This window comes from Balaenoptera ricei, chromosome 2 (genome assembly GCF_028023285.1).
Source record: "Balaenoptera ricei isolate mBalRic1 chromosome 2, mBalRic1.hap2, whole genome shotgun sequence".
NCBI lineage: Eukaryota > Metazoa > Chordata > Mammalia > Artiodactyla > Balaenopteridae > Balaenoptera > Balaenoptera ricei.
In genome coordinates, this window is record NC_082640.1 from 1,932,097 (window position 1) to 1,948,816 (window position 16,720).

Here is a 16,720-nt window from a genome sequence, read left to right on the forward strand (position 1 = left end):
TTAATTGATTCATTGGCATATAGATTTTAAGAAAAGAATATAATGATTATTATGTGCAGCCAACAAGATTTTTTTTTCCTTAGATCTGCATACCGCAATGAGAATTAATTTCAAATATCCATTAAATCTGAGCATGGAAATAAATGGATCTTGAAACTAGCCCTTTAATTATTGATCCACAAAGCATTAAACCAAAGTTTTCAAATCTAATGAATCCCATTCAATCTTTCTCATCTCACTAAAAATATTTTATTAATAATAACAATTCAATTAGAGAAAGACATTTTGTGCTGTTAATACAAGTTTTGAATGTTAATTTAACCTCTGTCTCACCCTTTTTCAAATTTTAGTTTTATTATGTGTATAATTTACATAACATATTAATACAGAAGAACATGAGTGTGATTTATAATTCAATATATACCTACTGGGAATACACACTTAATTTTCTTTACCAACGGGATTTGTGATAAAGTTTAGAGACTGCTGCTTTAGGAACAAGCTCTCACTGGAATGGGAGGCCCACGTGGAGTCGAGTAGTGAGGAAGAAGAAGAAAGGAGAAGTAGAAAGTCCCAAAATGTAGTTACCACCTAAGTCCCAAGAAATAGAATTCTAGAATCTCTAGACAGTTGGAGACAAAAGAGCTAAGAATTCTTCTTTCTCTAAAGCTCTAAAGAAAGGTCCTTGGTTGAGGCCAAGATCACTTGTGCCTTGTAAGAATCAGGAATGGCTTCATGGGATACAGGAAGCTCGTGTGAGCTGCCGATCACTGATTGAGTAAGTAGAAGTGTTTCTCCGCCAGAATCACCTGAGGGGTGTCTGTGAGGCAGGTACCTTTTTAGTAAGACCTAAATTACTCTAATGAAGCCACTGTCCCAAAGAATCAGCAATGGCAACCCCCGGCTTGAAGGATGTAGAACTTTGTACTTGGGGCCAGCACTGCTGTGGGGTTTTGTTTTATTTTGATTTGTTTGAGACCAGTGAGATTCTAAGACAAGGGGTGGAAACCAACTGAATTTGTAAGCTCTGTGTCATAAACCTCGCTGGTCTCCTTCTCAGTACCTGGCACACTGCTAGGGTATAGCTCACTGCTGTTCCCCAGGGGCTTGTGCTAAAAAGGGCCCGATGATAAACATTTGAGACTTTGCGGTCAGTACGGGCTCTAACACAACACTCAACTGGGAAAAGCAGCCATATACAATATATTACCGAATGGGCGTGGCTATGTTCCAATAAAACTTTACTCACAAAAGCAGACCTAGTTAATGACCCTTGCTGCTCACCAGTATGTATTCTAGATACCCCATCTGAGATGTAGTCACCTTATTGCTTAATCACTTTAAAGCCCCCATAATGATTCTCCCTCTGGCCTTGCTGAATACTCAGCCCTGTTTTTAGCCTCACGTCTCAATTGGAAAACTTAGCTCCACGAGGAGAAACTAACAACTCTAGAAACTTCTAGGCAGATGAAGAAAATGATACTGGATGAAAATATGTATGAATATCAGGTTCGGTATGAGGAGCAGTTATCAGAAATTTCACTCCACCCTCATCCCAGCAAGGTTGTTCTATCTGGGGAAGACAGATTCCTTCAAGAGAGGAATCACTTCTGGAAAACCAGTAGCCAATAAGGCATGGACCTCTTGATCCTACTCCCATTTTAAATAATTCAGTGGGGTCCCTTTATGTCCTCTCCACTCCCACCACCACCACGTTCCTCCTCTTTTGACCCATAGTCATATCCACCCCTTCTTGCTCCTCAGCTGGCAGCAGACTTTTAGGAAGGCCCATGAAACAGTGACGGAAGAAACCCCAAAAACATTGCATTTGCAATGTAACACTGATATTTTTGACGCAACATTCCCACGTTTGGAAAAGTATCAAGAAAAGAGAAAGGAAGAAGGATAAGGTGCTAAATCTTCTCCCTTTAATAAACCCCCAACAATAAATCTTAAAGTTGTCCATGTAGACCCATGTATATTTCATCTCTGGCTGAAACTGAGGTGTCTGTCTCCACGTGCATAGGGAATGGTTACCTCTTTGTATTCTATTTTTTGTTTTGTTTTGTTTCGTTTCATAGAGTTAAAATGGGAATCCTAGAAATGCCTCACACTCTGTGGTTTCCATCTGGACATCAATAGAGGGTTAATTTCTTTGCATGCCTGGTCCCGGGAACATAGCATTTACTTGAAAGTAACCATGTAGAAAGAGTTAGAGAGCCTGCACTCACCCTTTCCCTGTACTGTGTACTCACTGCCCTTGGTTTTTCCTTGATGCTGGTTCTGAATGTTCACAAGTGACAGGAAACATCTAGGCTGGCAGATTTCGTAGTTCTCATTGGCGATAGACTTAGTGTCAGGAATCAGGACAAAGCAGGGTTGTCTGATGCGGTCTCTCATTTTTGACAGGTTCCGCCTTCAACAGGCCTGGGGATGAAAGCTGCTGGTACCTTGGCCCTGATGGGCTGCCTGATCGCAGCCGTTGAACCCAAACTCTACACTCGCTGTAAACTGGCAAAAATATTTTCGAGGGCTGGCCTGGACAATTACCGGGGCTTTAGCCTTGGAAACTGTGAGATTTCTCCCTTCCTGTTCTCTTTCTTCCCTTGGACTCTCCCTTGAGATGTCAAAGGCCGCATCCACACTCACTTCTGTTTGCTCCCAGCCCGTCCATGCTCTGCCCCGCCAGGGACGGCTGCTGGCTGTTCACATGTCCTGAACTGCTGCTCTCGGGGGCTTCTCTCCTCCTCCCTGCCCCTCCTCTCCTCACTCCTGGAGTCCTGTACGAATGACACCAACAAGGGGAGGGGAAAACGCCACCATTCCTGCTGACAGTGTAGGCGGCAGACCTGACGTTTAGTCCAGTCCAAACTCAGCCACTGACTATGTGTGTCACTCTGCCCATCCTGTACCCCTCGGGTGCACTACCAGCCCTGACCCTCCCCAAGGTTCGTCGGGAGCAGAGCATGTTCCCTTAACATGTATAAGGGAACCGTCCCCCTAAGAGCAGGGTTGGAGAAAAAAATGCATTTTTTTTCCCCTCACATTTCTGGCTTTTTCTCCCTCTAGGGATCTGCATGGCCTACTACGAGAGCCACTACAACACCACTGCTCAGACCGACCTGGAGGACGGAAGCACCGACTATGGCATTTTTCAGATAAACAGTTACACGTGGTGCAGACGTGCGAAGCTGCAAGAGAAAAACCACTGTCATGTGGCCTGCTCAGGTATGCTTTTGACTCTACAAATATTATCCTTAGGGATAGGCAGGAAGGCTGATCATGGAATATCCACCCACCTTCTGCTTTAACCAAAATTTGGAGTCCAGATGTGCAAGTAGGTCTGCACCAGGCTAATAAATTATTCAACAGTTCCCCAAGGTGACACTCATGATTCTGTGGCCTACTTGTCCAAAGATGACTTTTCCCTTCTAGGGTGGTTTTTATGAAGCCCACCACAAAAACAGGGGCCTGGATAAATGACCTTACTACCCTTTCATGCATAGAAAAGTTAAATATATTCATTAAGAGGGAAAAAGCTGTTCACCACTGCTTTCCATAAGCAATTCACTCAATACATGCAGTTTATGCTTCTTTGTACAGAATGAGACAAATAAATTCACTTCACATAGCACTTCTTAAACAGTAGAAATGACTCTAGAATTCACTTCCAAGTCTTTTACTTCAATCACTTGAGAAATATATGTGTGCACAGAACTGAGCATAGCAAGACGCATCAGACACGAATTCTGGTGCGAGGGAAGAGAATATGTGCTTATACGAAGTTCGATAAATGACTGTAAACAGGTGCGGGCTTCCAAGGAAAGAGATATTATTAATAAAGTCATGGGAAGCTTTGTAGACATAATGATATTTTACCTAAGATTTGGAAGATAGGTAAGATTTGGATATTCAAAGCTAGAGAAGTGTCATTCCAGGTAAGGAGAACAAAAAAGCAAAAAGGTGCATGAAAAATAACAGGACATGTGGTTGTAAACGTTGATGACTACCTGACCACAGAAGACCTTGGGACCCAGGCTAAGGAGTTTACACTGATTTCTGCCTGCACTAGGAAATCAGAATAGGTCATCTGATTCAACATTGCTTCAGAAAAATTAATATGCAAGCTGGGTGTGAGAGAGATTAAAGAAGAGATGATTTAAGTGAGAGATAAAAAGACCTGAATGATGGTCATGGCTGGTGGTATGGAGAAGAATATGCAAGGGACACTCAAGAGTAGAAGGATGGAGTGAAGTAAGTGATTGTCTTGTTCGCGCCCCCTCTAGAAGGTAAGCTCCGTGAGGGCAGGCGTTTTATCTGTTTTGATCACTGGTGTATCCTCACTGCCTAGAATGGTCCCTGGCCATTGTTGGAGCTCAAGAAATATTCATTAACTAAATGAATGGAGGGAAAAGAACAAGGATGAAGACAAAGAGTGATAAAATTCCTTAGGAGCAAGAAATAAACTTTTATTTCTCTTGGACACATACAAGATAATCAGTACATAAGTGTGAATATATGAATGATAGAACACTATGTTAATTTACCTAATAAGTTGTCCCTACTCCTACATTACTATGGAATGCTCGCTACCTCTTGACCAACTGTTGGTCAGCCCTTAATTTAGAGCATTCTTTTGTTGAGCCAAAATCCATGTCCTTATAGCTTTATTCCATTAATGCTAGTTTTTCCTTCTGGATTCATTCAAAACAGATTTTCTCTATTTTATACACAGCAATTTATTAAATGTTTGAAAATAATTAGTAGGAATTTCTCATCTTCAATTCTTATCTCTGAGGCTCAAGCATTCAGTACCTTCACTTTGCTACAGGTTTGACTTTTAAACTCCTCCCCTTCTTGGTCACTCTCATTAGCACCCCCTATGAGCGTACCAATAGAGTCTTCTAGTTAAACATGGTGGTTGGATGTGTATATTGTTAAAAGCTGGAAAGCAAGAGGACAAATGGTGACTAATTTAGCAATTAGAGAATTGCTAAATCCTGAATCTTAAACTGACCGTGGGAAAGCCAAGAAGCAACCACAGGATCCCAAAAGGGCTCAGAAATCAGCAGCATCAGCTACTTCTGGAAACTGGGGTGAAGGCAGGTTGAAAACAGGAAGACCAGTTGGAAATCCAGTTAAGGAGCAGCTGATTCCCCTCCTGATTCCATTCATGTATTGACTGCTCCTCCACAGCCCTGGCAGGATACTGGGGCTCTCTCTCCTGGACAGGATAAGTAGAACGTCTCTCGATTGAGGGACCTCGCCAACATTTGAGTGTGAGAGCTCCGTACTAAACATGGCGTTAAGTTTCTGTAGTCCCAGTCAGTCACCTTCTTCCACTCCGATCCTGGAATGTTGGCAGCCAGCCTAGGCTCTCCAGAAGAGAAGACCCTGTTCTGGGGAGTCCAGCCAGATGGAAAGGAAATAACTAAAGTGGGGCCTCCCAGTGAACAAACTAGCTAGATCTCCCTACAGTGAGATGTACAGTTGAAAATCCCCACCTCTGTGTACAGAACTCCTAATCAGCTTTTTAGTGTCCCTCTCCTAAATAAGTGCAGATAACTAAGGGACATTAGACTTCATAGGAGTGTCACTGACATGAAAGAATGAGACCACCACCACCACCAACAACAACAACAAAAACCAGATAAAAGTAACTTATTGAAAGCAGAGATTATGCTGGGAAATGAAAACTTCAAAAAAAAACCCTATCATTAATATATTTGATATGTTTACATTTATAGTGAATTTCTCATAGACAGCATATAATTGGGTGTTGCTTTTATAGTCAGTCCAACAATTTCTGCTTTTCAACAGTAATGTTTAGACCAGGGAACTTTTTCTGAAAGGGACAGATAATAAACAGTTTAGGTGTTGTGAGCCTTATAGTCTCTTTTGTAACTATTCAACTCTTCACGTAGCACAAAAGCAGTCACAGACAATATGTAAATGAATGGGCTTGATTGTGTTCTAATAAAAGTTTATTTACAAAAACAGAGGGTGGGCCTGTGGGCCCTACATAGTTTGCTGAACCTTAATTTCGATCATTTATATTTAATGTAATTGCTGATATGATTACTTTAAAATCTACCATCTATTTGTGGGATCTATTCCATCTATTCTTGGTTTATTTTTCCTGCCTTCTTTTGGATTAATTGAATATTTTCAGTATTCTCTCTTATTTCCACCACTGGCTTATTAGCTGTACTTCTGTTTTATTTTTAGTGGTTCCTCTAGGGTTTACAATATGCATCACATTCTACCTTCAAAAAACATTATACCACTTCACATATAATAGAGTTGACCCTTGATTTTCTCACTGGGCTCCCTGTAGGTAATGTGTCCTTTTCCCTCTAGCCCCTTTTTACAATTTCCTCTTTGTCACCAATTTTCAGCAATTTGATCACAAATGTCTGTTTTTTGTGTGTGTTTATCTTGCTTGATATTCACTAACATTTTGGATCCCCGAGTGGATAATTTTTTAATCTTTCTCCTTCTAGGAGTCTAATAACACGTGTGTTAGATCATTTGATGTTTTCCCATAGGTCACTGAGGCTCTTCATTTTTTTTTCAGCCTTTTTCGCTTTCTGTGTTTTTTCTTTTTCAATTGTTTCCACCACCCGATGTTCAAGTTCTCTGATCTTTCTTCTGAAGTGCCTAATCTATTAAATTCACCAATTGAATGTTTCATTTAAGATAATGCATTTTTTCAGTGCTAGGTAATTATTTTACATCTTTCATTTCTCTCATTCGATTCATGTTCTCCTGTAAATCCTTGATAGCAATAAACATATTTATAAGCACTGTTTTAAATTTCTTGTCTGCTAATTCAATCAACTCTGTCACTTCTGGGTCTTCCCTTTGACTGATCTTTCTCCTGGTTATGGGTTACATTTCCATACCTCTTTGTACATGTGATCGCTTTTTATTGGATACTAGACAGCGTGTGTATTACATTGTTGAGTGTCTGGATCGTGTTGTCTTCCTTTAAGGATTTTTGAAGTTCATCTTGGCAAGCAGTTAGTTCTGGTCAGGGATGTTCTAGAGCAGTCATTATGGGAGGGCTAGTTCAGCCTTACTCTCAAGGTATTTCCCTTTTAGCCTCTCTTGAATATCCTAAGGTTCAGCAAAGTCTTTCTCCTCTGGCCAGTCAGAAATCATGTCTCCCAGCCCTGGCTGAGCCCTGCAATTGTTGAGGTCCCTCGCAACAGTTCTCTGACTAGTCTCATGGAGTTTTACCCTTGACATGCCCGGTTTGGCCTTCAGCCAAAGACTCAGTGGCAGAGCTCAGGCGTGCTCCTTTTGGTGACTCCTTCCTCTCAGGGACCCTCTCAACAAATGCCAGCTGTCTCGGCCTCTCATCTCTGTTTCCTCCACGTAGACTGCCATCTCCCGTCTGGGTTTTACCTTCAAGGTCTGGAAAGTGGCACTGGGCAGACAGTCACAGCTGTCACAAGGTGAGCCTCGTCTGGCTTCTATCTCTCAAGGATTCTGCATTCCCTGTTGTCTAATGCCTGAAAATCATGATCATATGTTTTGTCTAGTTGTCTAGTTGTTTACAGTAGGAGAGAAAATCTGCTGCTCATGGCCGTGCTTGACTTTATGCAGTTTACTGATTGAGTATTGTCCAATGTTGTGCCAGTTAAGGAAGTCTGGGGTAAATGTATATCTGCAAGACAACCATGGATTCTCAGAAATTAAAATGTTAGATGGTTCATGGTTAGAGGTGAAGGATCACTCATATCTGCTTTCTCATCATAAAAAGCCTGGGATTTTTAGGGACAGCTTTAAAATAGAAAACAGGATGTTGGTTTTATAACCTAATCACCCTCTATGACCAGCCGCCCCCAGCCTCAGGCCAGAGAGGCTGTACTTAGGGACAATGTCATTCTGTCCCATGGATTACAGAAGTAGGGACATTCGTCATGGGAACCTAGAAACAAGCTAGCATTAGAGTGTGTGTGCAATGTGGGTGACACCTCATACGTGTACAGAATACATGCACCTCACGCCCATCTGCTGAAGCTACGCACTCTTCTTAGTCCCAGACCAAATCATACTCCTCAAATTGCTGCCGACCTTCCCAAACTATTTGGACATAATATCTGTTATATATACATATATAGAAATATAAACATATCTATGTATACACAAACTCACATACATATAATAATATAATAGCAATCTTTATTTCCCTCCAATAACTTAGTCCTCATTAAAATAAGAGATGTTTAAGAAAACCATCATTGCCCCCTGTATCTAGTCTAGCCCACTTATATTAATCTCTATTTCTCGTATCAGCCTGGTATCTGAGTTGGCCATTGTCACTTCAGAGAGGACAAGGAGATGTAAATTCTGGGTTAAGATAGTGATATTTCCGTTGGAGGCCAGGGCTATGCTGGGGAGAGACAGACTTCGCAGTAGAACTCATCTTAACTGGAAAGAATGACTTCTTTTTGTGTAGATTGTTGCTGTTTTCTTTTGTTGGATGGGGGAGAATAAATGATTCCATGGAACGATGCTTTGACGTTCAACGTAACCCTTTCCTTATCTGTGTTTGACTGGACAGAATTGTCTATTTGAAGTGAATCGAGCAGAAACCATTCTTGGCTCGGGTGCCGGTACATACCTGCTCTCTGGGCTCATTTCTGCCCCTCTGCTGCCCCTCTGTGGCAATTTCACTGGGTTTCTCACATGTCAGCCCCGTGCCAGGTTCTTTATTCCCCAGCCCCGAGCTAGCTTAACACATTATCCTAAGGAAATTCAAAGTCACGTCCAACTTGCACTTGCAAAACACCTCAGCTGTGCAACAAAGTGGGACATTGACAAACACCTTCCACGCTCTGTACGACCTGGGCCTGCAGTATCTACTCCCCCCACCAAACCGCACACAGCATCTCCAGACGGGCAACCTGCCTCACCCCAAGCGCGAGCTTTGTTCTCTGTGTACTGGCCCCAGGGCTGCGCCGAGGCAGGTCTAACAGCGTACCCTCTGCTTCCTCCCCACTCTGTGTAATCTGTGTCCTTCCATCCCTGGAGACCCCAGAGAACCCACTTCTCCTAGGAAACAGGCCCCAACCACGTTCAATCACAAACCACAGTGTCTCAAGCACTCATCAAGAATGTATGCACACGAAATAAAGTGTTTCTAAGTAATCTGAACATGTGTTAGATACCAAGCCCTTAAGTTTGGATAATCTCCTAATAATTACTTGAAAAATGAATGAAGTATTTATACTTTTATTATCGACTTAGTTAGCAGACGGTGCTGCACAGGCGGAAACCTTAGCTGCATAGCTCTGTTGGAAGGAAGTAGCCTTAGGTTTGAAGGCAGACTCGCTTACTGGGTGTGTGGCCTCAGTTTACAGGGATGGTTATGGCTGTTACCATGGTAATCATGTAGTATGAGGGAGATAATGCATGAAGAGGCTTCATATGTGCTGGACATAGGGTACATTTTCCATAAAGGTCAACTAATAGCAATAGCTATTGTTATAAATAATTCTCTTCCCAGAAACAAGGCAAAAGACTTTTATAAGCTAATAAAGCTTTATTTGCTTTCCAGAAAAGTTGAATCCATTACACTTCCATCAGCAAGAACTCAGGAGTGCCTATCTCATATCTCATTGCCCCCTTGTCAATATCGAGCGTTACCCAATTCCTGCAAAATCTTTGCTCAGTTGATAAATAGAAATGCTGTCAAATGGTTTGGGTTTTTGTGTCTTGGATTGATGGTTGTGGTGGACGTGGATGTGGATTCCCCAGATTCCCCTCAAAGGAAGGACATTTGGTCCCAGCTGCATCTGTGTGATTTGCGCACTGTCTACTGGCACCTGCTCGGGTGTCAAGAGCTGCATCCCCTAAGGTCCTGCCCCTGTGGGCAGCCCACACCCGGGGAGTGAGTGCAGCAGGGGTATAAAAGCTGGGCCTCCAAGGGGTCCAACCTGGGCAACTCTGATGGGCAATATTCACCACCGGCTCAAGGCCAGGGGGTGAGGTTTGAAGGGCCTAGATCACAGCTATGGTCTCTGCCTGCCCCGTCCTGCTTCTGCCCATTTCTTCTACAGGCGTGGATCCCTAATAAATACCTTGCACTCCAAACCCATCTCAGCATCTGCTTCTGGAGAAACCAACCTGCAACAGAAGTGATGTTGGACTTTTTTTTTGTTTATTTGCCTTTTTCTGTCATGTTTGTGTTGAGAAGGATTTTGAGGCCACTTCTGGTGAAGCAATATCAATGAACACATTTTCAGTTGAAAGATTTGTTACATCTGAAAGCCATAGAAAAAGTAACAAAGATTGATGTATTTGACATAAAACTTAAAAATTTCTGCATGTGAAAAACACCTTGGGTAAAAAGAAAATTATGGCACAAACCAGAAAGTTACAATAGACAAAAGTTTAATAATTATCTATAAAGAGATGTTCCATGTCAAATTAAGACAAGTAAAGAAAACACTGTACTGTCCTCTCTCACTTGTGTGTTTCTTTAGGACATAAAAAACATTTTCCTGTTGTGTTTTCCCTATACACATTTCCAACAACCTTTCAGGGCTGGTCCATTCCTCTGAAACATCAAGGAGTCTGAAACTTTAAGATGTGGCTGGTCTAGAAACAGAAACAGTTCTTTGATTTGTGAAGAAGTGTAACAAAAATAAGGACACGGCTCAGAGTTCTTCCAACCCTCCTGCTCCAAAAGCAGTGAGAAAAGTGAAGAAAATCTGATTCGGGCCTCCCCAGCTCCACCAATAAAATCTCGGCTAACCCTCTACTCTCTCTTACAGCCTTGATCACTGACGACCTCACAGATGCAATTATCTGTGCCAAGAAAATTGTTAAGGAGACAGATGGGATGAACTACTGGTAAGAGTCTTTCCTTGGGAGACAAGCTGACTTGGGTGGAAGCTACAGTGTGTCCGTCCATCACCGCTGCAGGGGATGGAGACAAGTGCACCTGTGCAGAGTGGTCCAGCGATTCTCATGTGACCTAGTCTACATCTTCCTCTATTAGTGTGTGGATGTGCAGTGAACCTGGTAGAAGGGATTAGTATGGGGAGGAGAGGTGGTAAGGAGTCAGAATAATTTGCAATTGCTTCCAACGTCAAGGCGTTCCAAACAATGAAGAGAGAGGTGATTTCTCATGTGAATTGGAGAGCATCCGTGAAGACAATGCACCAGAGGAAAAAGCTCGAGTTTGCTCTAGATTTGGATAAGATTTTGGAAGTCTATGGCAGGGAGAGGAAAATGACCCTGTCAGTTGCGTGAGAAATAGACAGGAAACCTCCCCAGGTGGTGCATGAGACATGGCTAAGCTGGCGCCCGCCGTCATCTCTGCGGCTGTGTTTCTTGTGAACATTGCTAATCAGGTCACTCACTTGGGGACCCCAAATTTCCAGAGATGTGAATGTTTAACCAAATGCCCCATCCTTATAAAAGTTGCTTACTTGTTGCCGAGGCTAATATGGATTAGGAAAAAACCAGGGAGAGGAAAGTCTTAACAAGGCAAAAGGATGGAGGCCTTGGATCTCAGAAGCAAATGACACTAAACCCTGGGCACCACTGGTTACATGGGTTAATTGTCTATGGTTTTTGAACCTCAGAATATTTGGATTGTCATGCTTCGCTCTGTTGTTCCTGCTTCCCTCTCCTCCTTAGGCAAGGCTGGAAGAAGCATTGTGAGGGCAAAGACCTGTCTGAGTGGAAAAAGGGATGTGAGGTTTCATGAACAGGACTGACACCAAGGATGCTTCACAACAGCCCCCGAGGATTTGTAAGAACAGTCGTGTCATCGTGTCTCCCTTCCTCCTAATCGTCCTTCTAGAGCTGGAGAGGGAAAGTTAAGCTATATATTTTAAGGAAATAAATAGTTCCATTTAAATGTCTTGACTTTACCCTGACTACGTTTCAATGATGTCGTAATAGCACATGGTTAAGACTGGAAAAGTCACCTACAAAATGTTCCAGCCCTGGAAGGAACAGGCTTCTCTTCTTTACGGTAATAAGTCCTGATTCCTGTGGCCCCTGAAATGGCTGCTTATTTTAAAAATACGATTCCCAGGTCAAGGAGAACGCTGGAGGAATGACCGTAGTTTGCTGACCTCTGTCCTGGAGCAGTAAGTCCTTCGCCTGGTCATCGGATGAACAGCCCTTCCTCAGCTCACCTCTGCCAGAGAGAATGTTCCTGATTCCCCCAGGCAGTTATGATGGGTATTCTAATGGGACCAAATAGATGGAGTTGCAGCTCTTAGCCCCAGGGTTCCCCATGTTATTCCAACATCCATTTAAATGAAACCTATCAAAACCCACGCTTACATCCTCATGACAAAATTGTTTCCGGACTTAGACCTACAGATTTTATTAGTTTGCTCGGAAACTGGCCTGACTATCTAAAGATATTTCGTCACCTGGAACAGTGGGCTGAGGGGTTCAGATCCCCAAAGATATTCCCAGGCTGCCCCCTGCTCCTTGCAGGGGTGGCTTCTCTACAGGGCAGTACTCTGCTGAGTTTTGCCTTGTCCATTCTCTGTCCTGCTACGGTTAGAAGTGGTTGGGCCTGTCTTGTTGCAACTTTAGGGTCAGGTTGAACGCAATCTGACCATGAGAATGCACCAAACTGAGGTTTGTTGGAAAAACGGTTATGCCTGCAAATAAGTTGCCCACTTAGAAGAAAGTCCCCACGAGTCAGACTGATGGTTTCGTCCTAGCACCTAAATAACCCATAAACGCTCTCTAGTGGCCAGCTGCCTTGGTTTACTGTTGGCTCATTTCGCATCCACTGGCTTTACTTGCAGACATAGGCTTTAAAAGCCGAACGCTACTTTCCAAGAGAATATAATCGTTTTATATATGCCTAAACAAACGTAATCCTGTGACAATTTAACAGGCATTACAAAGCATGGGAAAAAAATAAAAACTTTTGAAACTTCTGATGTAAGAATCAAAAAATAATTACTTAAGATGGCTGAAGAAAATCTGAGAATTTTAGTGTCCATTACGCTGTACTAAATCAACAATCAGTGCTTGCAGAGGTCCATAAATATGTATTTTTCATTATTATTGTCTTGTCATTCATCCACCTTGCAGTCTCCGTTTTTAGCCAAACCTGCATCGTTAAAACCAGTGGTACCATGTTAATGACCTAGGTGGGCATGGGTCCCGGTGCCAGCTATTCAAAGACTAGGGGAAAATTTTTTAACAAAACAAAAATCCAAATCCAAAAAGTGCTTTGAAATCCAAGGTGAAGGGAAGCTAGCTGGCTCTACAGTTTGATGGATCTTTTCGCAAAACTCATAAATGTTCTAAGCATGCAATCTTACTATTTCCCTCCCCAGGTGTTTCATTTAGTATTTCCATAAATAATAATTTAAGATTAAACAATGCATTGTCCTGGATAATTTTCCACAATCAATGCCCTCTGAAATTCAAGAGGAAGATATTACTCCTATTCCTGAGTTATCTTTATTTATTAAAATAAACTAAGATTTACATTCGCTTATACAGTTTCTAAGACATTTGGAAAGAGATTTTCAATTTCTCCTCACAACAACATTATCAGCTCCTTACCAGATGCACTGAGCACACAGCGGTGTAGATATTGGGGTGTAGAGCTGCTTATGTGGGTACATTCTTTCTTCGGGGACTCAGCTCTGCCTGAGTCTTGGGACTCCCCTCCACTAGGATCTGTCCCTTTGCTTCCCAGCTGGTTCCCTGTTATTACTCAGCACTGTCTGTCTGGTCCATCACTTTTTCTTGATGCACCCTGAACCCAATATATCAGTTGCCCTTGGGTGTCTTTGGTCCTGGTTTTCCCAAAAAAACCAGGGAGATTGCACCATTTCCCTGTCACCTATTCAAGCCCCACCCAGACTGCATGAGGCCTCTCTGCTCCTCCAACCTCCTAACGGTCTCCTCTATGGTCTTCCCTAATGGCTCGGTGTGCACTATTTAATGAAGGTGTGAACTATACAATGAGATCATCAAGCATTGGTGATCTCCCCTGGTACGTAAGCTCCTTGCGGCCTGGATCATGTGTTTTACTTCTATATCCTCCACAATCCTTTTTGCAGCGCTAAGCACATAATATTTGAGATTTGAAAATGTTTGATACTGATTTTTGGTACTCCTGGACACATGTAAAATCATAGAAAAACTAGGAATAAGACCTTGCCTTTACAACATTTTAATTTTCAAATCAGGCTCCCATCCATTATTCCAAATGCTCCTCACAACCATCTTGGGACACAGAGTGTAACATAATCTTCATTTTAGGCAGAAGCCATTGAGATATGGGAAGGGTGACTCTTTTCCCAAGGCTCACAGTGCCACAGTGAGGAAGCCAGGGGCCATGCCACCCTAGAACAATCTTCAGAACTCAGTGCAAGAACAGTGCCCTAGACCCTTTAGGGACAAGATGTCCTGAGCCTCTCATCTGTGTTCAATACATCTACTTCCTTGAGTACCCTGCTGACCTAAAACAATAAAACAGATAGTTATTTTACCAACAAAGTGGGTTTATTTGGGAACAGCAAAAAACTGCTCTTTAGAACATGCAGTCTATGGTCAACCAAAGGCAGGTCCAGAGAAGAAAAGAGAGGAACATTCTTTTATAGAGGAGAAGGGGGAGTTGGGAAAGGTTGTTCTAAACAAAGAGTCCACTGGAGGAAACTCCACTGTGTGAAGTGTGGTGGCTTTTCATTGGCTGAGTTGTGACAGTCTCTCATTGGCTGGGCTGTTGCTGGGCAAAGAGAAATTCTTCCTTCCTTGTGCTGGGTGGTAAAAGTAGTAACTTTCCTGCTGGAGATGTAATTGACATGGAGTGGGAGGGCACTAGAGCGCCCCCTTCCGGCCTCCCAACTCCATTTTAAATGAGGTTTCTGTTTTCACAACCCCAAATATAGCACAAACTCTAGCCAGCCCCTGAAAGATCTATGAGAAAAGAGTAGGAAATGCTCTCCCACCAAATTTAATGTATTCAAGGTGAATTTTTAAAGTAAAGACTTCATTAGGAGGCTTAGAAAGATTTCCTGTGTCCTCCCAAAATGGAAGGAAAATGCTCTGGATTTCTAAAATGTGAAGAAATAAACATGTATCACTTTTTCCAACTAGAAGAATAATTACATTTTTTAATCAAAAAAATCTGAAACATGAAAATCATTTCTTCCAGCATAAGCCAAGTGGCCACTACAGCCCACTCTCTTTGGGTTGCTCTGCCAGGGTTTTCTGGCCTTGCGTTTCCTCAGCAGTGGCCTGAGAAGGCACTACAGACGTTACTGTCATCAAAGGCAGCAGCCAGCAGTTCTTGACAGGCTATGATGTCCTGGACGGAAATTCACACAACCAGCTTCCAAAGGAGCCGATGCGTAGGAGAGCTGGGGATCCAGGGGGAACCCCAACTGTAGCCGAGCATTTGGACCACAGTGGGCTTCCTTTAGGGCCCTCAAGGCACCTACATGGCACTGTGACTTGGATAGGTGACCCTCTCTTTCCCTCATTTTCTTTCCGTCTCATATCTGGTTAGTTCTACAGTTCAGAAGAATAGGAAAAAGAGGCACATGCAAACTGTCTAAACCACAGAGACACAAGCCCATCTGTTTAAGTTGGTCCTTCTCTAACAGCAGAAAGAGAGGGAACCAGAAGATCAGGTAGTAATGAACAATCTCACTGGAGAGGGGAAAGGCAAAGAACGACAAAGAATATATTTTCTTACACTAGGCTGCAACTTGAAGCACAACAATGGGTTGTGCTTACTTGACAACACAAATGCGTGGTATTCCCCTTTTCTTGGTTTTGGTACTTTTATTGTGTGGGTTCTGATTTTAACGATACATATTCATTGTGGAACATGTAGAAACTATTCTTCAAAACCATAAAAATATTCTCCCCGTTCATTGATAAATGCTGCTAATACTTTTGGTCTTCCTTCCATTTTTTTTCCTATTTTTTATGAAGTTGGAATTATGGAGTTTTAATTTTGTAGCCCTCTCTTTTCACTTAATATACTCCAAGATTTCCCCCAGTTAATATTTTCTAAAATATATGTGATCCATGAGAACAGCACCATAGTTACCGTGCTGTCCCATAATTCACTTTCTCTTTCCCCTATTATTGCATATTTGGGTTAACCAGGAGTGTTTCTAGGTCTGGACTCTAGGCCAGTTTTTGCAAAGGGGTCTTTCTTTTCCCACTGCTTATTCTCCTCCAAACTTCACCAAAAGCCCTCAATCTGTAATTTTATGGGGTCCATGTTTCCACAGACTGCTTCGCTGCTTTGGGGATGACTTCAACAGAAACAAAAATGTGGTATCGGTCACATTTTCCAAACAATTAAGATCTGCCATTTGGTCCGACATTGCGAGAAGAGACTTAAAGCGCGTACTGTTGTGAAAAACCCAACCCCCATGGTCACCGTGCCGTTTCACCTCCTGTAAAATGGGAATAATATTTGCCACCCACAGCTGTGGTAACGATTAGCAACAATGTCAGAAGCACTAGTGGCACAAACCAGCCTTTTAATAAAAATCGGTTACTATTATTCTATTTCTACATTATTCTTCCTCCAGTATGTTGAACAGGCGATTTCTAACGGGGACTGCCTACAGCAGGTCGAGCTACATTTGGTGTGAAATAATGGCATTTCCTGGAGGGAAAGGGGGAGATCTTGCCTGATCTGATTTTCACCGCCGGTGAAACCGAGGCCGAGTTTGTTTCACTAGGTCCG

At 42.6% G+C, this 16,720-nt stretch overlaps 1 protein-coding gene across 1 annotated transcript; it reads left to right on the forward strand.

Moving 5' to 3' along the window:
- The first annotated feature begins 2,433 nt into the window (after positions 1 to 2,433).
- Positions 2,434 to 11,728, forward strand: LOC132360217 (lysozyme-like protein 1). The gene is made up of 4 exons (XM_059915258.1): positions 2,434 to 2,572; positions 3,070 to 3,228; positions 10,788 to 10,866; positions 11,659 to 11,728. Exons 1-4 carry the CDS (start codon positions 2,434 to 2,436, stop codon positions 11,726 to 11,728), a joined length of 447 nt encoding a protein of 148 aa, XP_059771241.1.
- Positions 11,729 to 16,720: the final 4,992 nt, after the last annotated feature.

Excerpts from the sequence above, each read along its gene's own strand:
- LOC132360217 (XM_059915258.1), top strand. The coding sequence starts at position 2,434 with ATGAAAGCTGCTGGTACCTTGGCCCTGATGGGCTGCCTGATCGCAGCC. Across the intron at positions 2,573-3,069 it reads GGGCTTTAGCCTTGGAAACT|GGATCTGCATGGCCTACTAC; the intron begins GTGAGATTTCTC and ends TTCTCCCTCTAG. Across the intron at positions 3,229-10,787 it reads CTGTCATGTGGCCTGCTCAG|CCTTGATCACTGACGACCTC; the intron begins GTATGCTTTTGA and ends TCTCTCTTACAG.